The sequence below is a fragment of the Haplochromis burtoni genome, unplaced genomic scaffold (assembly GCF_018398535.1).
Source record: "Haplochromis burtoni strain Fernald_Lab_line unplaced genomic scaffold, NCSU_Asbu1 Contig_3, whole genome shotgun sequence".
NCBI lineage: Eukaryota > Metazoa > Chordata > Actinopteri > Cichliformes > Cichlidae > Haplochromis > Haplochromis burtoni.
In genome coordinates this window covers 211,245-229,819 of record NW_024582364.1, presented here as the reverse complement: position 1 = coordinate 229,819, position 18,575 = coordinate 211,245, and the positions used below count along the sequence as shown (strand labels likewise).

General features: G+C 40.1%; 1 protein-coding gene across 2 annotated transcripts in view; it reads left to right on the top strand.

Annotated features, from left to right (window-relative positions):
* The window catches only part of LOC102309964 (ephrin type-B receptor 1-B), a 169,068-nt gene that overhangs the window by 63,605 nt on the left and 86,888 nt on the right, over positions 1 to 18,575 (top strand). For both annotated transcript variants that reach the window (XM_005912843.3, XM_005912842.3), the window contains exon 3: positions 13,267 to 13,948. In XM_005912843.3, coding sequence (XP_005912905.1) covers positions 13,267 to 13,948 — 682 coding nt within the window. The remainder of the gene's footprint in view (positions 1 to 13,266; positions 13,949 to 18,575) is intronic.

The window sequence follows — 18,575 nt, the reverse complement described above, 5'->3', positions numbered from 1 at the left end:
AAAATGAATGATGTTAAAAGAAAATGTTTTAGTCTGGTAACTTAAAAAAAATGAGGTGAATGAAGGAGAATTCAAAGTCATGTGATACTAAACTTCATGCCATTTATTTTTTATTTTTTTTAAAATAATTTTGGTAAAACGGGAACCAGAGATGCACGACTGTTTTCATTTTGGATCGGGTGGATGAAACTAGAGGAGAGTGTATGGAGGCAGCGAGAGGGTAAAAGTAGAGAGACGACTAAAAAAGAAATGTGATAGTGATGTTCGAGGGGCTCCGGGATCAGGAAGGGGTTTGGGGGAGGATTAGAAGAAGCTGGAGTGAGAGAGGGTGAGGGATCAACTGTGTGAATGGGGCAAAAAAGCCAAACCTTTGGCCCCTCAACATTCAGCTGTGTGTTTGTGTGTGTCTGTGTTCAAGAATGCTTGGGTTAACTCGTGTGAGTCAAGAAGGTCACAGTTTGACTCCAAGCTTTAAGAGGAAGATCCTAGGAAGGGTGGGTGGGTGTTGGGAGGGTCGGACCCGCGATCAGCGGGTGGCAGTGGCTGTACGGACGAAGGCTGTGGGTACTGTAAACTGTCGTGAGGCAGGCCAGGTTGGTTGGATTGTCAGGGGCTTAGGAAAGAGAGGGCTATGTGTATCTGTGTGATTGCGTGGGTGGGTGGAGGTGGGGTTGGTGTGCAAGGGAACATGATAGACTGGAAAGCTGCAGCCAAAAACAGACAAACTGAAGTAAATGCTCTGAATGAAATGAATCATTACTGACATGAATCAGTAATAGCATGGTTAATATTGTTGCAAATATATGCCATTTATTAATTAATTAGTTAGTGTTCTGCTTATTATTAGCCCATAATTTGAAATAGAAAGAGGGTTGATTCATTTACCTTTAAATATCTGCATCTGTGGAACAAACTCAGATAACGGTAAATATGCAAGTTTGTTTACTAGTTAGTCTTTAACCCAGATAATCTTACATATAATATGTATAAAATCCTCGGTGGGATACTTCAACTACTTGCTGTCGAGAACTTTGACAAGCTGGTAATCATTTGCTGTGTGGATTTAACACGGTACATTTATTTGCTGTTATGCCAACAGAAAATGCACTCTTTTATTTACGGTATTTTTCACCTTCAGTGACTTAAAGAATCACTGAAGGTAACAATGTCCCAGTTGTGTCCCCCCGTTTTTATAGTTCCCCCATGTTTCCGTGTTATGAAATTGTAGAAAATGTAGTGAAAAACATTTAAATGTCTTTTCTCAAGCTGTAGTGCATTGAGGATTCGGGACCACCAAGGCAGCGTAAAATGGGGCGTGAGACAGACGGCGTGAGATAACGAGGAGAGTTTGGAAGCGCCCCTCTCTATTGTTGTGGCAGGTGCATAAGATGGTTTGGAGAAGCAGTGGAACTCATCATAATATGTTTGTTTGGATTTACTCTCTCTTGTTCTTCCACATGTGAGATTGTGTGTGCTCAGGCATAAATTTGAGTGGCTGAGAGTGTTGTATATCTGCACCTGCATATGTGAGCATGCACAGGTGCTGGAAGAGGAGTACCATTTTTGGGCGTGCCCTATATGCTCCCCCCTGTTGTGTTCGGTGCTTCGGCAACGCTCCTGCGGACCTTAACTGCACAGGTGTCAGCATACACTCAGCATTTCCTAAAGAGCACAGATAGATCCATAACGGCCATTTCACCATCTGCTGACCAGACTCAATATACCTCAATTATTCATACCCTGAAAGACAGACAAACACTGGGTCAATGGAGATAAGGGAACACAGGAGGGAAAAGTAAAGTGAGGGAAATGAAAAAGAGAAAAGGGCAGAGAGAACAGAAAAGGGGGATGATTGAATATAGATGGTCAAAGAAATGGGGAGAATTCATGGAACGTAACACCAAAGCAGCATTGAAGGAGAAAGGATAAAAGTCATATCTATACCTATACTGAAAGTACTTACACTTGTATCCAGGGTCAGCCTTTAAGCAGAATTTAAATGATTTAAAATGCTAAGTCATTGGCTAATTTAGTTGTTTTAAGGTTTCATAAAGGATAAAAACAGAAAAAAGGGGTCACATGTAGTTTAAGGTCTGGTGCTAATTCAGTGTGTGACATGTTAAAAAATTTAAATACCTTGGTGGTTGACAGGAAGGACGTTTTGGAGATATTTTCCGATACTGCTTCTATTATTGATTTATTCATACCTTAAAAATCGGGTTCAAAGGGCAAAGGAAAAAGTTAAATAAGGAAAGTGGGGGGAAAATGGCAGAGAGGAACGGACAAAGGGGCTGCTTGAATGTAGATAATATGTGTCAGAAATGATGAAGGGAAAGGAGATCAAGGACGCGTGTGCAGGAATGAGAGAAAGAGGGATGGAGGTGAACTCTGAACTTAGTGGGCTCGAGCTGAACTGGAATGAGAAGAAGGGAAAAAATGACTGTGAGTCATGCTGGCTTCACTTCAGAGGCCAGGTGAGAAGAGTGCCTTCATTACATACACGGAGACCCACATACCTGTGGACACACACACACACACACACACACACACACATGCACACACATGCTGGATGTCAATTTAACCGGACATAAGCACATGCTCATCATTACACATTCACCCACATAACTCTTTATAAACTCTTTGGGAATATGGTTGAAAAAAATTGGATGCACGTGCACATTTGTGCAAATGCGCACACATACATATAGTAGACATTGCCATACCAGTGGGAGACCTGTTTCATTTTACCTCCAAGATTACGGAGTGTGATTTAGTTGTGAAGCCAGACATCTGAATTTGCTCTGAGCTCAGACGCGGGCATATCTGCCCAGCGTGAAGACTGGAATGGTAATACAACGAATCACTCGGATCACAGTGCATTCATGGCTCTCTGTCGGAGGGTTTTGCGTGGACGTAAGTCTTTGCTTGGGCATTTGTGCGTTTGTGTTTTCTTAAAAGTCTTATCCAGCGTTACCTCTCAATATTTTCTGTACGCAAATGAGACTTGGTCAAGACAACAGCGTCTACGTTTGGTCACAGAAAGATAAAAACGATACACTGTTTGGGAACTGTATGCCACAATTCCATAATATTTCTCCCTCCCATTATTATTTTTTCACCTTTCCACCATTATTTTTAAATATTCCCTTTTGGAATGAAATAACATGTGGCTGCCTCAATTATTGATTTCCATCCTTTGGATTCCCTCTGCATAAATGTAGGAAGTGACTTGGATGTTTTTTGGAAACCAAGGACATTTTTTTCCTTTTGTCTAAGAATAAATAAAAGAACAAAGGAATAGAAGTGGGACAGAAAAGAAAGGAGAAATGACTCTTAAATCTTAAATTTGGTATGAATTTGGAGGAGTATGCAGGAGCGCCTTGAGTTTAGCTTGTATGTGTGGGAGTGATTATGTGTTTGCTCCAGTACCTGCAGCACCTGCTATTTCAGCCGTCCTACAGTTGGCAGAAATAGCAGTAAACCCTTCCATTCTTCTATTCCATCTTCTCACCCTGACTGCTTCTGACTTTTTTCCCCCGCTGCCTTTCTTCACTTCAGCTTGTCTGTCTCAAAGCGTCGATTCCGTCTTTTCACGATCTGCATCTAACCACGAACCGCACAACGCAACTACCCCACCCTACCCTGCCCCACCCCCTCCCTATCTTTTTGTATCTTTCTGTATGGATGATAAGGCTGGTAGGTGTCGTGCTATGTAGGATTTATATACACACAAACACACATGCACAATGTACATCTCAAATCATTAGCAGCCTTTAATTCATCATCAGTCTGTTTAAGAGACAATATTCTCTCATTTCATTCAAGGAATATTATGTTATGTGAGAGATTTGGCAGCCTTCAAGTGAAATATAATCTCAGTTTTCTTAACCTGAACATTTTGATATTTGCTATGATAGTTAGAAATGTCACATCCTATGGAAAGGCATCCATACATACTTCAGTGAACAAAAGAAAATTTAAAAAGGACAGCTCACCTGCCAGAAGTGAAATACATTTTCTGTTAAATCGTGGTTGATCCTGTCTATAGATGCTAATTTTTTATAAGTACGTAACACACATACATGCTATATTTTATGCTTAAAGACATGAAACTGCCTCACTTTGCAAAAAGCTCGTGGTGCTGTGTGATGCTGCAGGTGTGCGATAAAATTCAGGAGAAAAACTCAGAATAACACATTTATGAACACTTTATTCTTTAATAGCTGTAAAATTGAAGATCAAAGTGAAAACTTAACATACATGAAAGGCGCTTGGTGATTTTTGGAGAGGATGGTGTTCTCCTCAGGCGAGTAAAGGAATGCAAATGTATGTTTTGCACTTGCTGTGATATTTATGGAGCAGTTCCGCTGCTGAAATGTTGAAAAAGCCCAATGTTCAGACTTTGTCCTGTGTGCTGTAAAGGAGGGGCTTTGAGGCTTCCATGAGTTACGATCGTGAGACATACTGAAAGCAGTGATTTAGGCCACAAAAAGGATGTTTTTGTCCTTCTTTTCCTGTCATATTTTTGCTCTTCACATTCTGCTGCAAATGTATTTTTCTGTCACCCCAGTTCCATTACTTTTCGACTTTTCGTTTCTTTCCCTATGCATGCAAATATACATAGTAATAATTCATTATTTAGTGGTTTTTCTTATGATTCTCCAGAATAAATTCATAAGATTGCAGAGGTTGTCAGATTTCAGCTAAACACTGCTTGAACCTTTTACACAGGGTGACTCAAGGTAATGTTGCTACTGGTAACCTAAAGTCGTGCTGAGGCAGTGTCAGCTTCATGGTTTGTCTCAAGGCACCTGAGTGGGTGTTACCAGGTGCATTGTGCTAGAAAAGTATTCAAAAAACAGTTTTATGCTTCAGCACAATAACCTTAACCTTCTTTTTGTGCTTTTACACATCTAGTTGAATTAATGAAGGTTTCCAGACCACTTGCTGATTTATCTCTGGGCTTATTAAATCTTTCCTATGTGAATAATTGCGTGAATATCTTAATCAAACAAATGTTTTGAGATTAAGCAATTTAATATTTACTACACACAAAGCTGCACTAATTACTGTTTTGGGGGTTTTGTTGTTTTTATCCATCAGTCAAAGTTGGAGCATTTAAAATTAAAAAAATATAAAAAAATGTTGATGTTGATTCCAAAATATAAAAATTTCCAGTGCAATACATATTATTAAAAGCATAAGGACAACAGAGTAAAAATAATTAACTTTTTTAATGGGACAAATAAAAATCTGTCATTACACATCCTAATTTATTTATTTATTTATCTAAAACATTTAATTGATGTCTGTTTTTCCACATCAAGCAGCTTGCTCTGCATACCAGTCTTTAGGAATTATACTTATTTTAATGATTAAATATTTAAAAACAAAAAAGAGGCTTCTATATGAAGGGTGGTTGTTGCCAAGTAAATGCAGAAAGTCAGTTAATTGCAGGCTTGGCCATTGGATCCCAGACCATTTTAAGGACCAAAGTGCCCTTGAGAAAGACACTTGAACCCCAATTTTCATCCCTGAAAACAATGCAACCCTGTCTGGGAGAGTTCAGTTTACTGTTATAGCTAAAAACATCTGTATCCAAGCAGACAGACTGCTTAAAGCAACTGGCTCGTAATTGAAAATGCAAGCGTTAATAATTCCATTTTAAAAGTTGGATGGAGAAATATGAGAGCGAACAGTCTGTGTGAGTTGTTCACTGAATGGTCCAGAGTGCAGTCACGTTCTGTGCCTCTCTATAAGAAAATGAGACAAAAGACATACTAAAAGCATTTGGAGCAGAGAATGAAACCGAATGGTAACTAATATGTCAACAGAGCACAAATATCACACAGTCCAATTCACTAGCGCGGACCCAACGTCCAAATATGAATAAAAAATATTTGTTGATAATGTAGCAAGAGACCTCATTGAGGTCTGGCGGTGGTTCGTCGTCCTGACAGATCCTATTGATACCTTTAGAGGAAGCTAATAAAACAGGGGAATGAATGGTGGGTCAAAGAGGAATTTACAGACTTACTACCGAAAAGGAGTGTTTGAGGCGCGGTCTCACTATCTCCAGTTGTTGAATTGTTTGGTTTACACTCAGCAACTGCAACATGAACTTACTTGCTTCAAATCTCAAGTCCAGTAAATGTATTGATCAGGGTATGGGCGTGGCAAGGGAGCAGATTTTCAACGAGACTCATTTTGCTTTAGCCAGCCAGACAGACCAAGTTCTGCTTGGGCTCAGTCAAACTGTGTGACTGTAATTATAGAGTGGCTGAGATCTGGCAGGACTGGGAGTGTTTCAGACATCACCATTTCCTCCCCATCCATCACATTCAGCCAAGCGGAACTAGGCCTCAGATGCCCCGCAAAATAATCATTCCTATGCAACTGCCCTGACAGCAGCATCCATTCAATAACACAGCTGATCAGAAATGATAATAGCAATCATGCCACTGCATATTTTAGGGGCTGCAGCCTGGCCGTGTGTGTGAGGTGGCGGATGAGGTAAAGCGTTCGAAATAAGTGATTTTACAGGAGATTATGAGCATGTGTCTCAAAGTTTGTGTAGGAAGGAGTGAATAAAGGTGCCAAGACAGACCACTGTTAGTTTACATGAAATGTCCATTCTATTGACTTCAAGGAAAAGACCCAAAGGTTGAAATGCAAATATCCTCATTAACGCAGAGGGATTTGAAACCACCTTTGGGAAGAAAAAAATACTATCTGGATTGTGATTACTGTCGGCAGTGAGCTTTGCAAAATGAGAAGAGTGTCTTTCAGAAGGGGCATAAAGAGTTCAATCCCTATCTCAGCTTCTCATGTCCACCTATAATCCACTGTCCTTCTGAGACCTTGGCCTTTACAAACCTGTCAATGTGAATTTCACCCGCACGCATACCATTTCTTTTTCCTTTCCCTCTCTTTTTATCAACAGCCAGGATGTATTCAGGGGTAATTATTAAAGAAAAATCTTTATAGGTACACTTTCCCTCCTTTAGTTCAATGTTGTGTTGTCATGAATAACAAATAGGCTCATTACTGAAATGCCCATCCCGAGCTTGTAGTAATAAAATCAGTCTCATGCTTGCCTCCACCCACACGTTTCAGCCCTGCAATGATAGATGAACGGACAACTCGTTGTTAGAAAGTGCTCAAAAACATTTTAGCCTATAGGCGCTTGAGGGTGTAGACTTCAACAAAGCATCCAAGCATAATTTAGTCCTAGGATTATTTGGGTAACACTTAAAAAAAAAAGAACCTCATCAACTAAATTACTTCAAATGCTAACTTCAACACCAAAGGCATTAACTGAAAAGGGCTAAAACAAACAAACAAAAAAATCTGTTGTAAACTGCATCAACAAAGTGGAGTCGGGTTAAAAGTTTAGGGGAACACAGTGGCGTTGAAGTGGCTCCATTTGATTGTAGCTTTCTACATCTCTTGCCTTGGGTCCTGCTGTAAAAGCCCATCGGCAGACTGAGTAATGGCTGTTTTGATGGACATTCAAGAAATAGTTGCCAGACACTCATCTACTATTTGCAGTGGCATTTTGTAGACCTTTCAAGGCTGTGGAGATATAAATGTGGAAATGCTCTGAGCTGCTCATCACCCATCTGTGTGCAGTATGTCTGAGCATGGAGCTGTATTAACTCGTGCTGATAGATTTGAAAAGCAGTTTGTGAGTGTGACTCCACTGAGAATCAGACAGCAGGCTGGAGGTTAAAGATCAGCTGAATATGTGCTTCTCTGCTCACATCTTCTGCTCATGTGAATTGACTGATGCTGAATGATGATCTAAAAGTAGTCAAGTTCTCCCTTTGTGCGTGTGTGTCAGAGTCGCAACCCGACCTACTCATACCAAATGTCCAATTTTAAAACTGAAGGTAGAGGTACGGTGGAGTCATGATAAAACCTCTGTGGGTTGTACATATTTTTTATGTGCAGCAAAGCTCCTGAAGCAAATAGGGGAATGATGCTCAGTAAATCCTAAATCCACACATGAATTATAGACAGTGTCGGGAAAATTAAGGTGGGGTACTGAAAAGTTGGGCTTTATCACTTGTAGAACACAACTGGAATTTGTTTAGGGCAAGAGTGCTGTCTGGGCAGAGTGTGCAGGAGGCATAACACAGGATGGCCAGTCATTACGAATGGGTGCAATTGGACATCGTACACAGAATTTCTATTACAAACCTGACGATCCCCCTGTCTGTGTTCTTACAACCACCTCTGTTGGTTTATGTAAAGGTCAGGGTTGCACTGTGTGTCTGAAAACAACTTTACATAGACTCACAGAGAGTGAGGGAGAAGGTGAATACTGCAGAGGGGCTAAACACATGGCTCTCAATTAGAGATCAGATATTCGAATCTAGCTGGTCAATGTGTTTTCTCCGATATTTGCAACATTGGAATGATTACAAAATGAAGTTTACACCTGTTTTAATGCGTCACCCAATCACAGTTTGCTCACTGTCTGTCACATAAAAAATGTATTTCAATAACTGCTAATTATTTTTCAATATTGGCAGCATCACAATCCAATCCAATCCAACTTTATTTATATAGCACTTTTAAAAACAACAAAGTTGACCAAAGTGCTTTCCAATAATAAAACAGAGATAGCAGTTAAAACCATACTTTAAGCATACAATGAAATCAATAAACAAAACAAATATATAATTGAAAAAGAAGATAAAAATAAATCAACATGAGTAGAATAAACAATAAGATATACAATGAATAAGATTAACAAAGTAAAAAGATTAAGAATGACCAACAGCTGACTAAACTGACTACAAACTGGCTCTGATAACACTCCTAGAAGGCCTTTGAAAAAAAGTGTGTTTTTAAAAGTGATTTAAACATTTCAAGTGCTGAATTGTGCGGAAATAAAGTTCTGAGACTTCTGAGACTCTATTCAACATTACAAAATTCCTGTCATGACCGGTGGTCTAGGAACTACATTAAGATTTAGTTTCCACTCTATAAAAAAATAAGTTTCTCATTTCCTTAAGGTATCTTCTTATACTGCCCCAACCATGCCTCCTCCAAATGACTCATTACTCCAGCCCATTTGGCCCATTATTTTCCACAGATGTTACATCCTTGTTCTGATTGGTTATTCCTCCCATCTCTGCTTGTCCCCAGCCCAATATTGGATGCTGTAGTCCTCCAGAGCAAGACTGTGGCCATCTGAGCTGCTCTGTGTTATTTTAGTCTTTGAGGATAATGGCAAGAGATCAATGTGATGGATGGTTTTTATGAGGGCAGAGTATTGATGGCTTGATGGCAGTGAGCTGAGGCTGTGGGAAGGGGAACATCAGTCTGAATACATTACCCCCACCCTCTCAACCCTCCCCCTTTTTCCTGATTCCTCCCCATTCCTGTTTTTTTCTTTTATTTATCACTCTGTATTTTTTTCCCCCTTTTCTCAACCCTCTCTTCTCCAGCTCAGCCAGCTGTAACTGGTCATTAACACAAACATTAAGAGCTCTATGAATCCATAGCTCCTCCATCTCCTTGCTACTGCCCATAAAACAGAGCAGCAATAATGACACACACAATAGCCACACTTGACAATCAGGGGCAGGGGACAAGTGTCTCCTATATTAATGGTAAAAGCAAAGCTATTAGAGGGGTGCTGGTGGTTACTTTAATTGGCTTACAAATAAGTGTTGAGTTAAAAGGCTCTCGGTATTTGACAGTTTTTCATCAGCAAAAAAAGTTTAAGTTCAGTTAGGTTGGTAATGATAAAATATGAATTAGGTGATGCAAAACTGTGTAAAATAAAACTAGCTGGGAGTGAGCTCATTTTATAGAGGCACATAAACACGCTAGTAAGTGAAAATTGGCATGTGCATGCAAATACTTAGGATAAAAAAAACATCAGTGGACATTAACAGAATTAAACTCCATAAACGGCTGCATGCGAGGGCTATTAAGCCCTCACATGCAGAGCTTTTGGTCCATATTGACATTATAGCATCACACAGTTGATGCAGATTTGTCAGCTGGACACCCATGATGCGACTTTCCTGTTGCACTACATCGCAAAGTTGTTCCATTGGATTGAGATCTGGTGACTCAAAGGCCATTTGAGTACAGCAAACTCATAGTCATGTTGAAAAAACCAAAAACAGACAGAGATGATTTGATGATTTTTTGCGACATGATGCCTTTTCTCCCCAGAAGCAGGCACCAACATGGGTACACTGTGGTCATAAAGGCATGGGCAGGGTGAGCAAGTGAACTCACTTTAGCTGCCAACACCAACACCAGCATGAACTATTGATACAGGGCAAAATGAATCAATGCTTTTATGTTGTTTACACCAAATTCTCAACCTACCGACGCAATGTTGCAGCACAAATCAAGACTCATCAGGCCAGGCAACATTTTTCCACTGACCAGTGTGAACTGGACAAAGGTAACTTCTGTTCTTAGGTGACAGGAGTGGCGATGTTCATTTTATTTATTTATTTTTATGTGCACGCTTAATTCTGATATGCATTTCTGTGACTAGAACAGGTGTTTAGATGTATGGCTCGATTCTATTCGAAAAAGTAAAATTTGTATTTATTGGTGGTCTGAGAAAGAGCCTCTGGCAAGAATACCCAGATGCCACGAGGCAGATACATTTGGCTTAAATGATTTAAAAAGCACAGAAAGCATAGAAATACTGTAACAGCGGGGGCCGAGACACCATATTAACATCCCGAGTGCATGCGTCACATCTCTGAAAATAGTGGGAAAATTATCCTCCTAAGACCCGAACTCTTCCATGACATGCATTTTTAATTTCTCTTTGATATTTGGGCATATTGGGGCCGGATGAATGTAAAAACAAAGAATTACCAGTTGTTGGGGTTTTTTTTACCTTATTTTTGTTTTTAAGAAAAATGAGAGCCACATATGAGGATATTCGTTTAAAATTTTGATTAAACAGTAGCAGTATAATGTTCTCCTAAGTGGATATCAGGCCCATGTAGAGCAAAATTGAGTATTTTAGTCTAAATAACCCAAAATGTGATGTGATGTGGACGTCAGGTCCTAGGAGGTTAAAGAGATGTCAAATATTAGTTATATACCAGTTTTAATGCTCAAAATAATCAAATGTTTTGTACTATAGAAGTAGAAGAGTGCCTCAAGCTTTGTGCAGCAAAACAACAGCTAGCAAATCAATATGTGGTTGCTAAACCATCAAATTATCAGCAGCACCTTTTCCAAGCACACATAAACACACAGGTATAACAAAGCACTGAAAAGAGCAAAGAGGGAACTGGGTCACAAAGTTTGATTTCGACTAACTAATGCACCTATTATTAGTTTTGGTTGTCTTTAAACAGCCGTGACACCGCATATCTACTGAGGAGGAGAAAGATATAGTTCATTATTATATGAGCCAATGAATTTCTGGACAGACTCTAGATGGGCATTATCGGAGACGCCTCAGGCTCCTCTCTGGCGTGAAAGATGGTGGTCATTTGGCTAGACAAGAGGCGGTGAGGACCCCCTCCTAGACTGGAGCAGACGGGTGCAGAGGAGCCTAGGGCTGGCTGTATTAATGAACAGGCAGCGCTGAAAGGGACAGGTTTCTGTAATGCTGATGAATGGTCATTACAGAGCAGAGACGGGAGAAGAGAGCACAAGGGGAAGAGAGGAGAGGGGGAGAAGAGTAGAGTGAAGTGGGCACACAGGGAGCAGCAGTGAAAAAAGGCTTTAATTTGCACCTCAGATTTCTGTAAACTCGTTTATCATGTCAGCAGTGCCACTGTTCCTCACGTGCCTTCCCACTCCATCCTCTACATGCCCTTACTAGACCCAACCATTTTTTTGTTTGTTGCCAGATGTTTCCACATATTCTTTGTGCCAAATGGTTTTATTACCTGCGCTGGTTTTCAAACAGCAAAATTCGACGGCTCACATTTATCAGCTCTATCTCGCCTTACATCATTTTATGGACTTTTTTCCATCATTTGACTGGATGTTGCGGCTGTGTGTGAAGAGCCAATATCTTCTCCTCTCTATTAAGCTTGATTGAGCAGCTGGAGTTTTAAAGGTCATAAGAAGGAGGAAGCACAGGGAGATATATGCACATAAGAAACATGAACTGACTTGAGGCCCACTCAGTCCACTATAGACCTCATTAACTTCTCGCCTTCAGCTGTTTGGATCATTGGTGTTGGGAACTTTGGAGAAATAAATCTTTGTGCCAAGCAGTTGCTTCAAATGGAAGCAAAAGGCATTGTATTATTATAAAGATTGAAATTGATCCAAGGAAAATAAAAAATGAAAAAGTGTTTCAGATCATTTTCTCAAAATATTCCACAAAATATTCATTTGAATTCACTGGTGCTTTTATGTAACTCTTTTTTTTGGTCTGTGAGCTCTGCTGCTGTATGCTAAAGAATAATACATGCCTCTTAAAAATACTGTAACTAATTCAAATATTGCACACTGAATATCAGTGGATTGCCACTAACAATTTTTGCAAGGCCAGCTTTTGCACAGCTGGACAGTTACTCAGATGATTTCAAAGCAAGCTTCTTCTATTTTTTTTTTCTGTGATTTCTCTGCCTGATTCTCAGTGAATCCAGCCAAATGTTAATGGCACGTTTTTAGCATGATTTGGTGCACTGAGTTAATTCCCCAAGGGGCTTCTGATGCTCATCCAAGACCCTTTCTGGGTCACACCTGCAAGAAATGGCCTGCAGTGAAATTCAGTTCAGTATGCACTCAAATGGCTTTCCATCCATCCTTGGCTCTCGTGAAGTCCCTGCCTGTCTGTCTAATTGTAATTCAGCAGTGCTTAATCTTGAATTTGTTACACACTATATTTTGTAACGTATCGACTCAATGCCCAGCGAAACTTGGCATCGACAGAAAACGGTATTGCATCCAAAATCATGCCTTGGTTTGCGCTTATGCAGTGGGAGTGCACATCCTACAGCTGTGAGCCTACTTGATAAACAAGACAATAAAATGTTGCTTTGCACTTGAGGAATTAATTTTTTTAAAGTAATACATTTGTGTGTCATCAGTGGATGAACAAGCCCCAATAAGCTGATGCATTTTTCTCAGTCCAGGAAGAGGACTCAAGTTAGTGCCTTAGGGAAATTACTGATATGTGTATGAATTCTCTGTGCCTCCGCCAATCTTAGCATTCTCTATCAAAAAAGAGTGAGCACTGCAGCCTTATAGCAGATAATTACTTATCAGCCATGTGGACTTCTTTCTCTCTTCTCTGTCTTTCTGTAGTGGGAGGAGGTGAGTGGCTATGATGAAAACCTCAACACCATCAGGACGTACCAGGTGTGCAATGTCTTCGAACCAAGTCAAAACAACTGGCTCCTCACAACCTTCATTGATCGCCGCGGAGCACAGCGCATCTATGTGGAGATACGATTCACCGTGCGCGACTGCAGCTCCATCCCAAATGTCCCCGGTTCCTGCAAGGAGACGTTTAATCTCTACTATTATGAAAACGATGCTGTCATTGCCACTAAAGGCACAGTCTTCTGGATGGAGGCCCCCTACCTCAAAGTGGACACCATTGCTGCTGATGAAAGCTTCTCACAGGTGGACTTTGGCGGACGCCTGATGAAAGTTAACACAGAGGTGCGAAGCTTTGGTCCGCTGTCTAAAAATGGCTTCTACCTGGCCTTTCAGGACTATGGGGCCTGTATGTCTCTTCTGTCAGTCAGGGTATTTTATAAGAAGTGTCCAAGTGTGGTTCAGAACTTTGCAGTCTTTCCAGAGACCATGACAGGGGCTGAAAGCACTTCCCTGGTCATTGCTAGAGGGACTTGCATCGCAAACTCAGAGGAAGTAGATGTCCCTATAAAGCTCTACTGTAACGGAGATGGAGAGTGGATGGTTCCTATCGGTAGCTGCACTTGCAAAGCTGGGTTTGAACCTGACAATGGCAATGTCTGCCGAGGTAAGTGGATTGATCTTTTTCTGTAAAAAAACACCATGGTTGCTATGAGAGTGTATTATCAGTACTTACTGGGCCCTATGTACATTTTTCTTTCTTTTTCATTATTCAGTCTTTTAAAGAGATGGACTCCTCAGAATAGAACAGATCAATTCACCTTAGTCTGTTGGCATTAATTTATTCTGTTTTGGTATCACATACAACAGGGCATCATGTTACTTTTGGTCACAGGTCTTCCACTCTAGTGTAATGGCTGAATTGATTGTGTTTCATGTTTTGCAGCTTATGATACACCATACTTTTTCCTTAATCACATCTACCTCCAGGGAACTAAAAAGATACATTAGCATTGAGTTGTAATCTGCTGTGAATGTCAGCCTTTTGTCCATCCTACCTTTCAGATGACAAAAGGTTTGATTCTGCCTCAGTGCGATGTGCTGATGAATACATTCTGAGGAATAGATAATAGCTCATATCTAAAAGGAAGGTTGAATGGGCTTTTAGTTCAAGCTGTCACTTTCTGTTTTTGCGTGCCCTCTAATGCACCTTGTTTTTCTGACACGCACATATACAAACAGAAGATTTGCTCAAGGTGTCTGACGATAATGCGAGTGGCTTGAGGCTCTTGGTGTGGCAAAGTATTGGTTGGCCTGCCTCTCGGGGTTAGTTGGAAAGTGTGTGGAGCTCAGATAAGATTGATTTACCCACATCTGGTCTGATCAATAAACAGATATAAGTGCCACATATCTACAAAGCACACTGTGTGTGACTGTGTCTACTGTATCCTTCTCACATTGCACCATGTCCTGCGCAAAACCCACCTACACACTAACGCACATCATAACAAACACACAAAGTCCTTGCCAAAGATTGGATGACTTTCGAATGAAAATAACAGGGCAGAAGTAAAAAGGCTGTGCTTAGGTTGATGTAAACTCTTAATTTAGTTTCAAATTTTTACACCATTTCTCAATATTGTAATTCTCTTTACAAATAAATTGTAATCTGTGTATTCAATGCTTTAAATGCATAAGATAGACTCTCTTGTTTATCTTGTAAATAATTAAAGTGATCGGCTGATCAGCGACTTTGATTTATCCGATATTCGCTTCTCTTAAGTAAGTACAATTATCAATAAATCAGGGGCTCAGTTTGCTAACAGATCATGCAAATTTAGAATAAAATCCAGTTAGGCCGAAAATCATGGTCAACAGTCTAATTAAAAGCTGATTCCTCTGATGTCCATCATGTACTGGACAAAATCACTTAAATCAAATGCTAATACTGCCCATTGAGATTGGTACACGCAATATATTTAATGTTAAATTATTTCACTGAAAAAAAATGTCCTAAGTATGTTTTTTTTTTTGTCTTTCTTTTCTTAAACTTATGTGTTTGTGATGTATTGGTCTGCAATATAAAAACAAAAACACAACAAAATAATTATAATAAGCAAAATAAAAACAAACTACACATTGTCATCACCTTGAAGCCACGTGGCCTTGATAGAGTATTCGGTTACAATACTACAGTCAGACCGAGCCATTTGTGCTGAATATTCATAAGTCCACTGAACATGCTCCTGGTTGTATATTGACCTAACAACCCTTCTTTGTTACTGGACTGCGGGCTCCTGAACGTCTTGGTCTCAGAGTCTTATCGATAGGCGAGTAGCTCTCGTCACTGTCATAATTCTTGACATGAAGATTGGATCATTTCAAGCCTGTTAACAGACTTCATCTTGATGCTAGTTTTGCTTCATGTTTACATTGATTATTTGTTTATTCGTGTTAAATCCTGACTCACTAATCATGCTGTTGGCATGTGTGGCATGTGCATGAGCATGCCATGCACTTGTGTTCCTATGCAGTGCAGGAATTTTAATTCAAATGAACCAAATAACCTTGCCTGTCCTCTAGCGCTGACAGTCTCATAGTCTTTAATGGATGTAAACTTACACTGATCCTTGTCAGTCTTTTCTCCGTGTAGCGTAACTTTGCCTCTTTCCCCATTATTTACCTCAGGCTTCTGCACACTTGGTGCAGAATAACTGGAATGTTAGTATGAGGGTTATTGTGGCTTGTGTTAGTGGAAGTCACCACAAACACGCATGTTCATGTACAGACAATGGTCTCACTGTAGAAATTGCTCTACAAAGACCACTAATTCCTACAATCCTCCAGACTTCCTTCTCTAGTACATTTCCAGCTAAGATAATCATCTCATCTCTCTCTGATGGAAATGCACTACTTAGCAGTGCAGGGACTGGTCAATACTGATGTTTGAAATTTCATCCAGTGTTGAAGCCTGTTTTTGTTCTATTTGTGTTGTTTTTGTTTTCCCGCTTTGTTTCATAGTGCACTGCCTAAACTCAATGTCTAAATGTATGCCTAGTATTGTTATGGAAGCTAGTGAATTCAGCCTATACTAAGAGGAAATTACTGGGGTCTGTAGCTTAACAAGAGTTGACAGTAGTATGAATCTGTGAGGCCTCGATCCCACAGGTCTCCAGACCAGTAGGTAACCCCTACAAAGAAAACCTCTTTGCCATTTTTTGGACACTCGTAGGTTTGCTGTGCTTGCCCGTATTTTGTGTGGAAGATACAATTTCTCTGTGAACACTCTCATTGCGGGAGGAGGTTTCATTACCGTTTCATTACCGTGTGGCAAGTGTTTGCGGATATATCAGCATATTCCATACAAAATACAGGCGCATGCAGTAATCTGCTAGTAAAGAGGTTTTAGGTGCAGCAAACTACTCACAAATCTTTGTGTAATATACATTTTTCCGTCTGAACCAGTGGTTACCAGATGATTGCCAATCGATCTCTAGGACTGTGAGACTGTGGCCTAAAATGTTGTGTTGGTTGACCATAGTCGTCAGCACAAACACTGACTTGACAAAAAAAAAAGGCCGGAGTAGAAATAGATGATCTAACCATTTCTAGCTCAAATAACTAGCTCACTCTCTGGAGTCTTGTGTGGAGTCAGTTCCCCTCTCATCTCCACTGAGAGTCCCCTCCAATAACAGCAATCTCAACCTTTTTATTTTTTGTGCAGTTTCTTTTCATGGACTTGCAATCCATTATTTAAACAGGGAAATCTAACCTTAAAGTGCTTGTGGAAGCTCAGTTCTATGGGCAACCAATCAATTGGGGGGTTGGTGCAATAACACAGCCTCAGCATTGGGTCAGAAGTAATTGCCCATTAGCGATGAAGGAACAGGAACAGGAGCAAAAAGAATATAAGAGCATGTAGTTTCATGCTGGAATAATTCCCCTCATTGATACCAACAAAACAAAAAGGTATTGCTTAGAAAAAGGAACACAGTTGTACTGTGTACAGTCTGGTAAAGTGTGGAAAATTTTCAATTAGTGCCTTTATTATGTAGCTCTTGAGACACAAATTAATGTAATTTGCCTAATTCACCAGAACCTAAGAAGGTAAAAATTAGTTTCTGCTTATAGTGACATGAAAACGAAAGTGCATTTATTCTAGCTATGCATCTGTATATTACATATTATACCCACCATAACAAAACGTCTGTTAGGTGGATCATCATTTTGAATAGTTGTCCTTTTACATGGAAAGCCAGTTTTTTGAATTGATAAATGATGGTTTTATTTCTAATTTCTTTGGAAGTTCTTTGTCGTGACAGCAGAAATAACGCTTGTTTTTTTTTGCAGGTTTAATATGTGCGTTTCAGTGTTGTTTCAGGGCATGTGCGAGCTTCCCAGCACCTGATTGCACTTTCATTAATCTATATGTTTTAATTGTTGTCAGGTAGCGTGTTGTGTATGTGTTCGGTTGAGCAGAGAGACCATGTAGAGTTGTTGTGCTCTGTAACGATGATGCCAGCATGCCATCCTCATTACCAGCTCCCCAGCCACTACGCAAGCCATTTGGGTATCCCCCACTTTTCCTCTCCCTCTTTCTCTGTTCCTCGCTCTCTTCCCCTTAGCTTTGTAAGCAATCCGCTAAATATTTTATCACCTCCCTGTTAAATCGAGCGAGACACTCCAAATAAGACCCCGCTACCTCTACCAATACAAAGCTTGTCTCGGCTGTGTGTCCTGCTTAACTCAAGTATCCTAAACAGGCTTGTAGGATGGTTTCACTGACCCTTCTTAGAACTGGTGTCAAGGCCCACCTGAGGAGTAATTGATGGAATCACCTCGATCGTGCTGGCTTTGCGTCATGTGTTTTGTTTTGAGTCTGTCTAAGCATTGATCATTTTAATGTTCCGTATGTTTTTTTATTTGAAGTAATTAAAACACCACAGAAACCTAATTATTCTGTTGTTTAAGCTCTTAAAAGTGGACGATGTGGCATAGTTGCAAATTATCCTCTATGAAAACCAATTCAAAACTTTCGAGTGCTTATTCTTAATTTTGGTGTTAAAACTTTATTTCCTGTGGGGAGCCAAATTTTCGTTGGGCTGACAAATGTCCTCTTCAGGTCTATAAGGCTAGCTATATTTTGTTTAATTTTGTAATTGGTTATTCTCAAAGTTTCGTCTGTTTTCACTCTTTACGGGCCATATGCAACACACATAGCTGTTGAGACTCTCCCCACCTGTGTGGATGTGGAGATTTGTGTGGGCTCAGGGAATCGCAAAAGGTCTGGAATT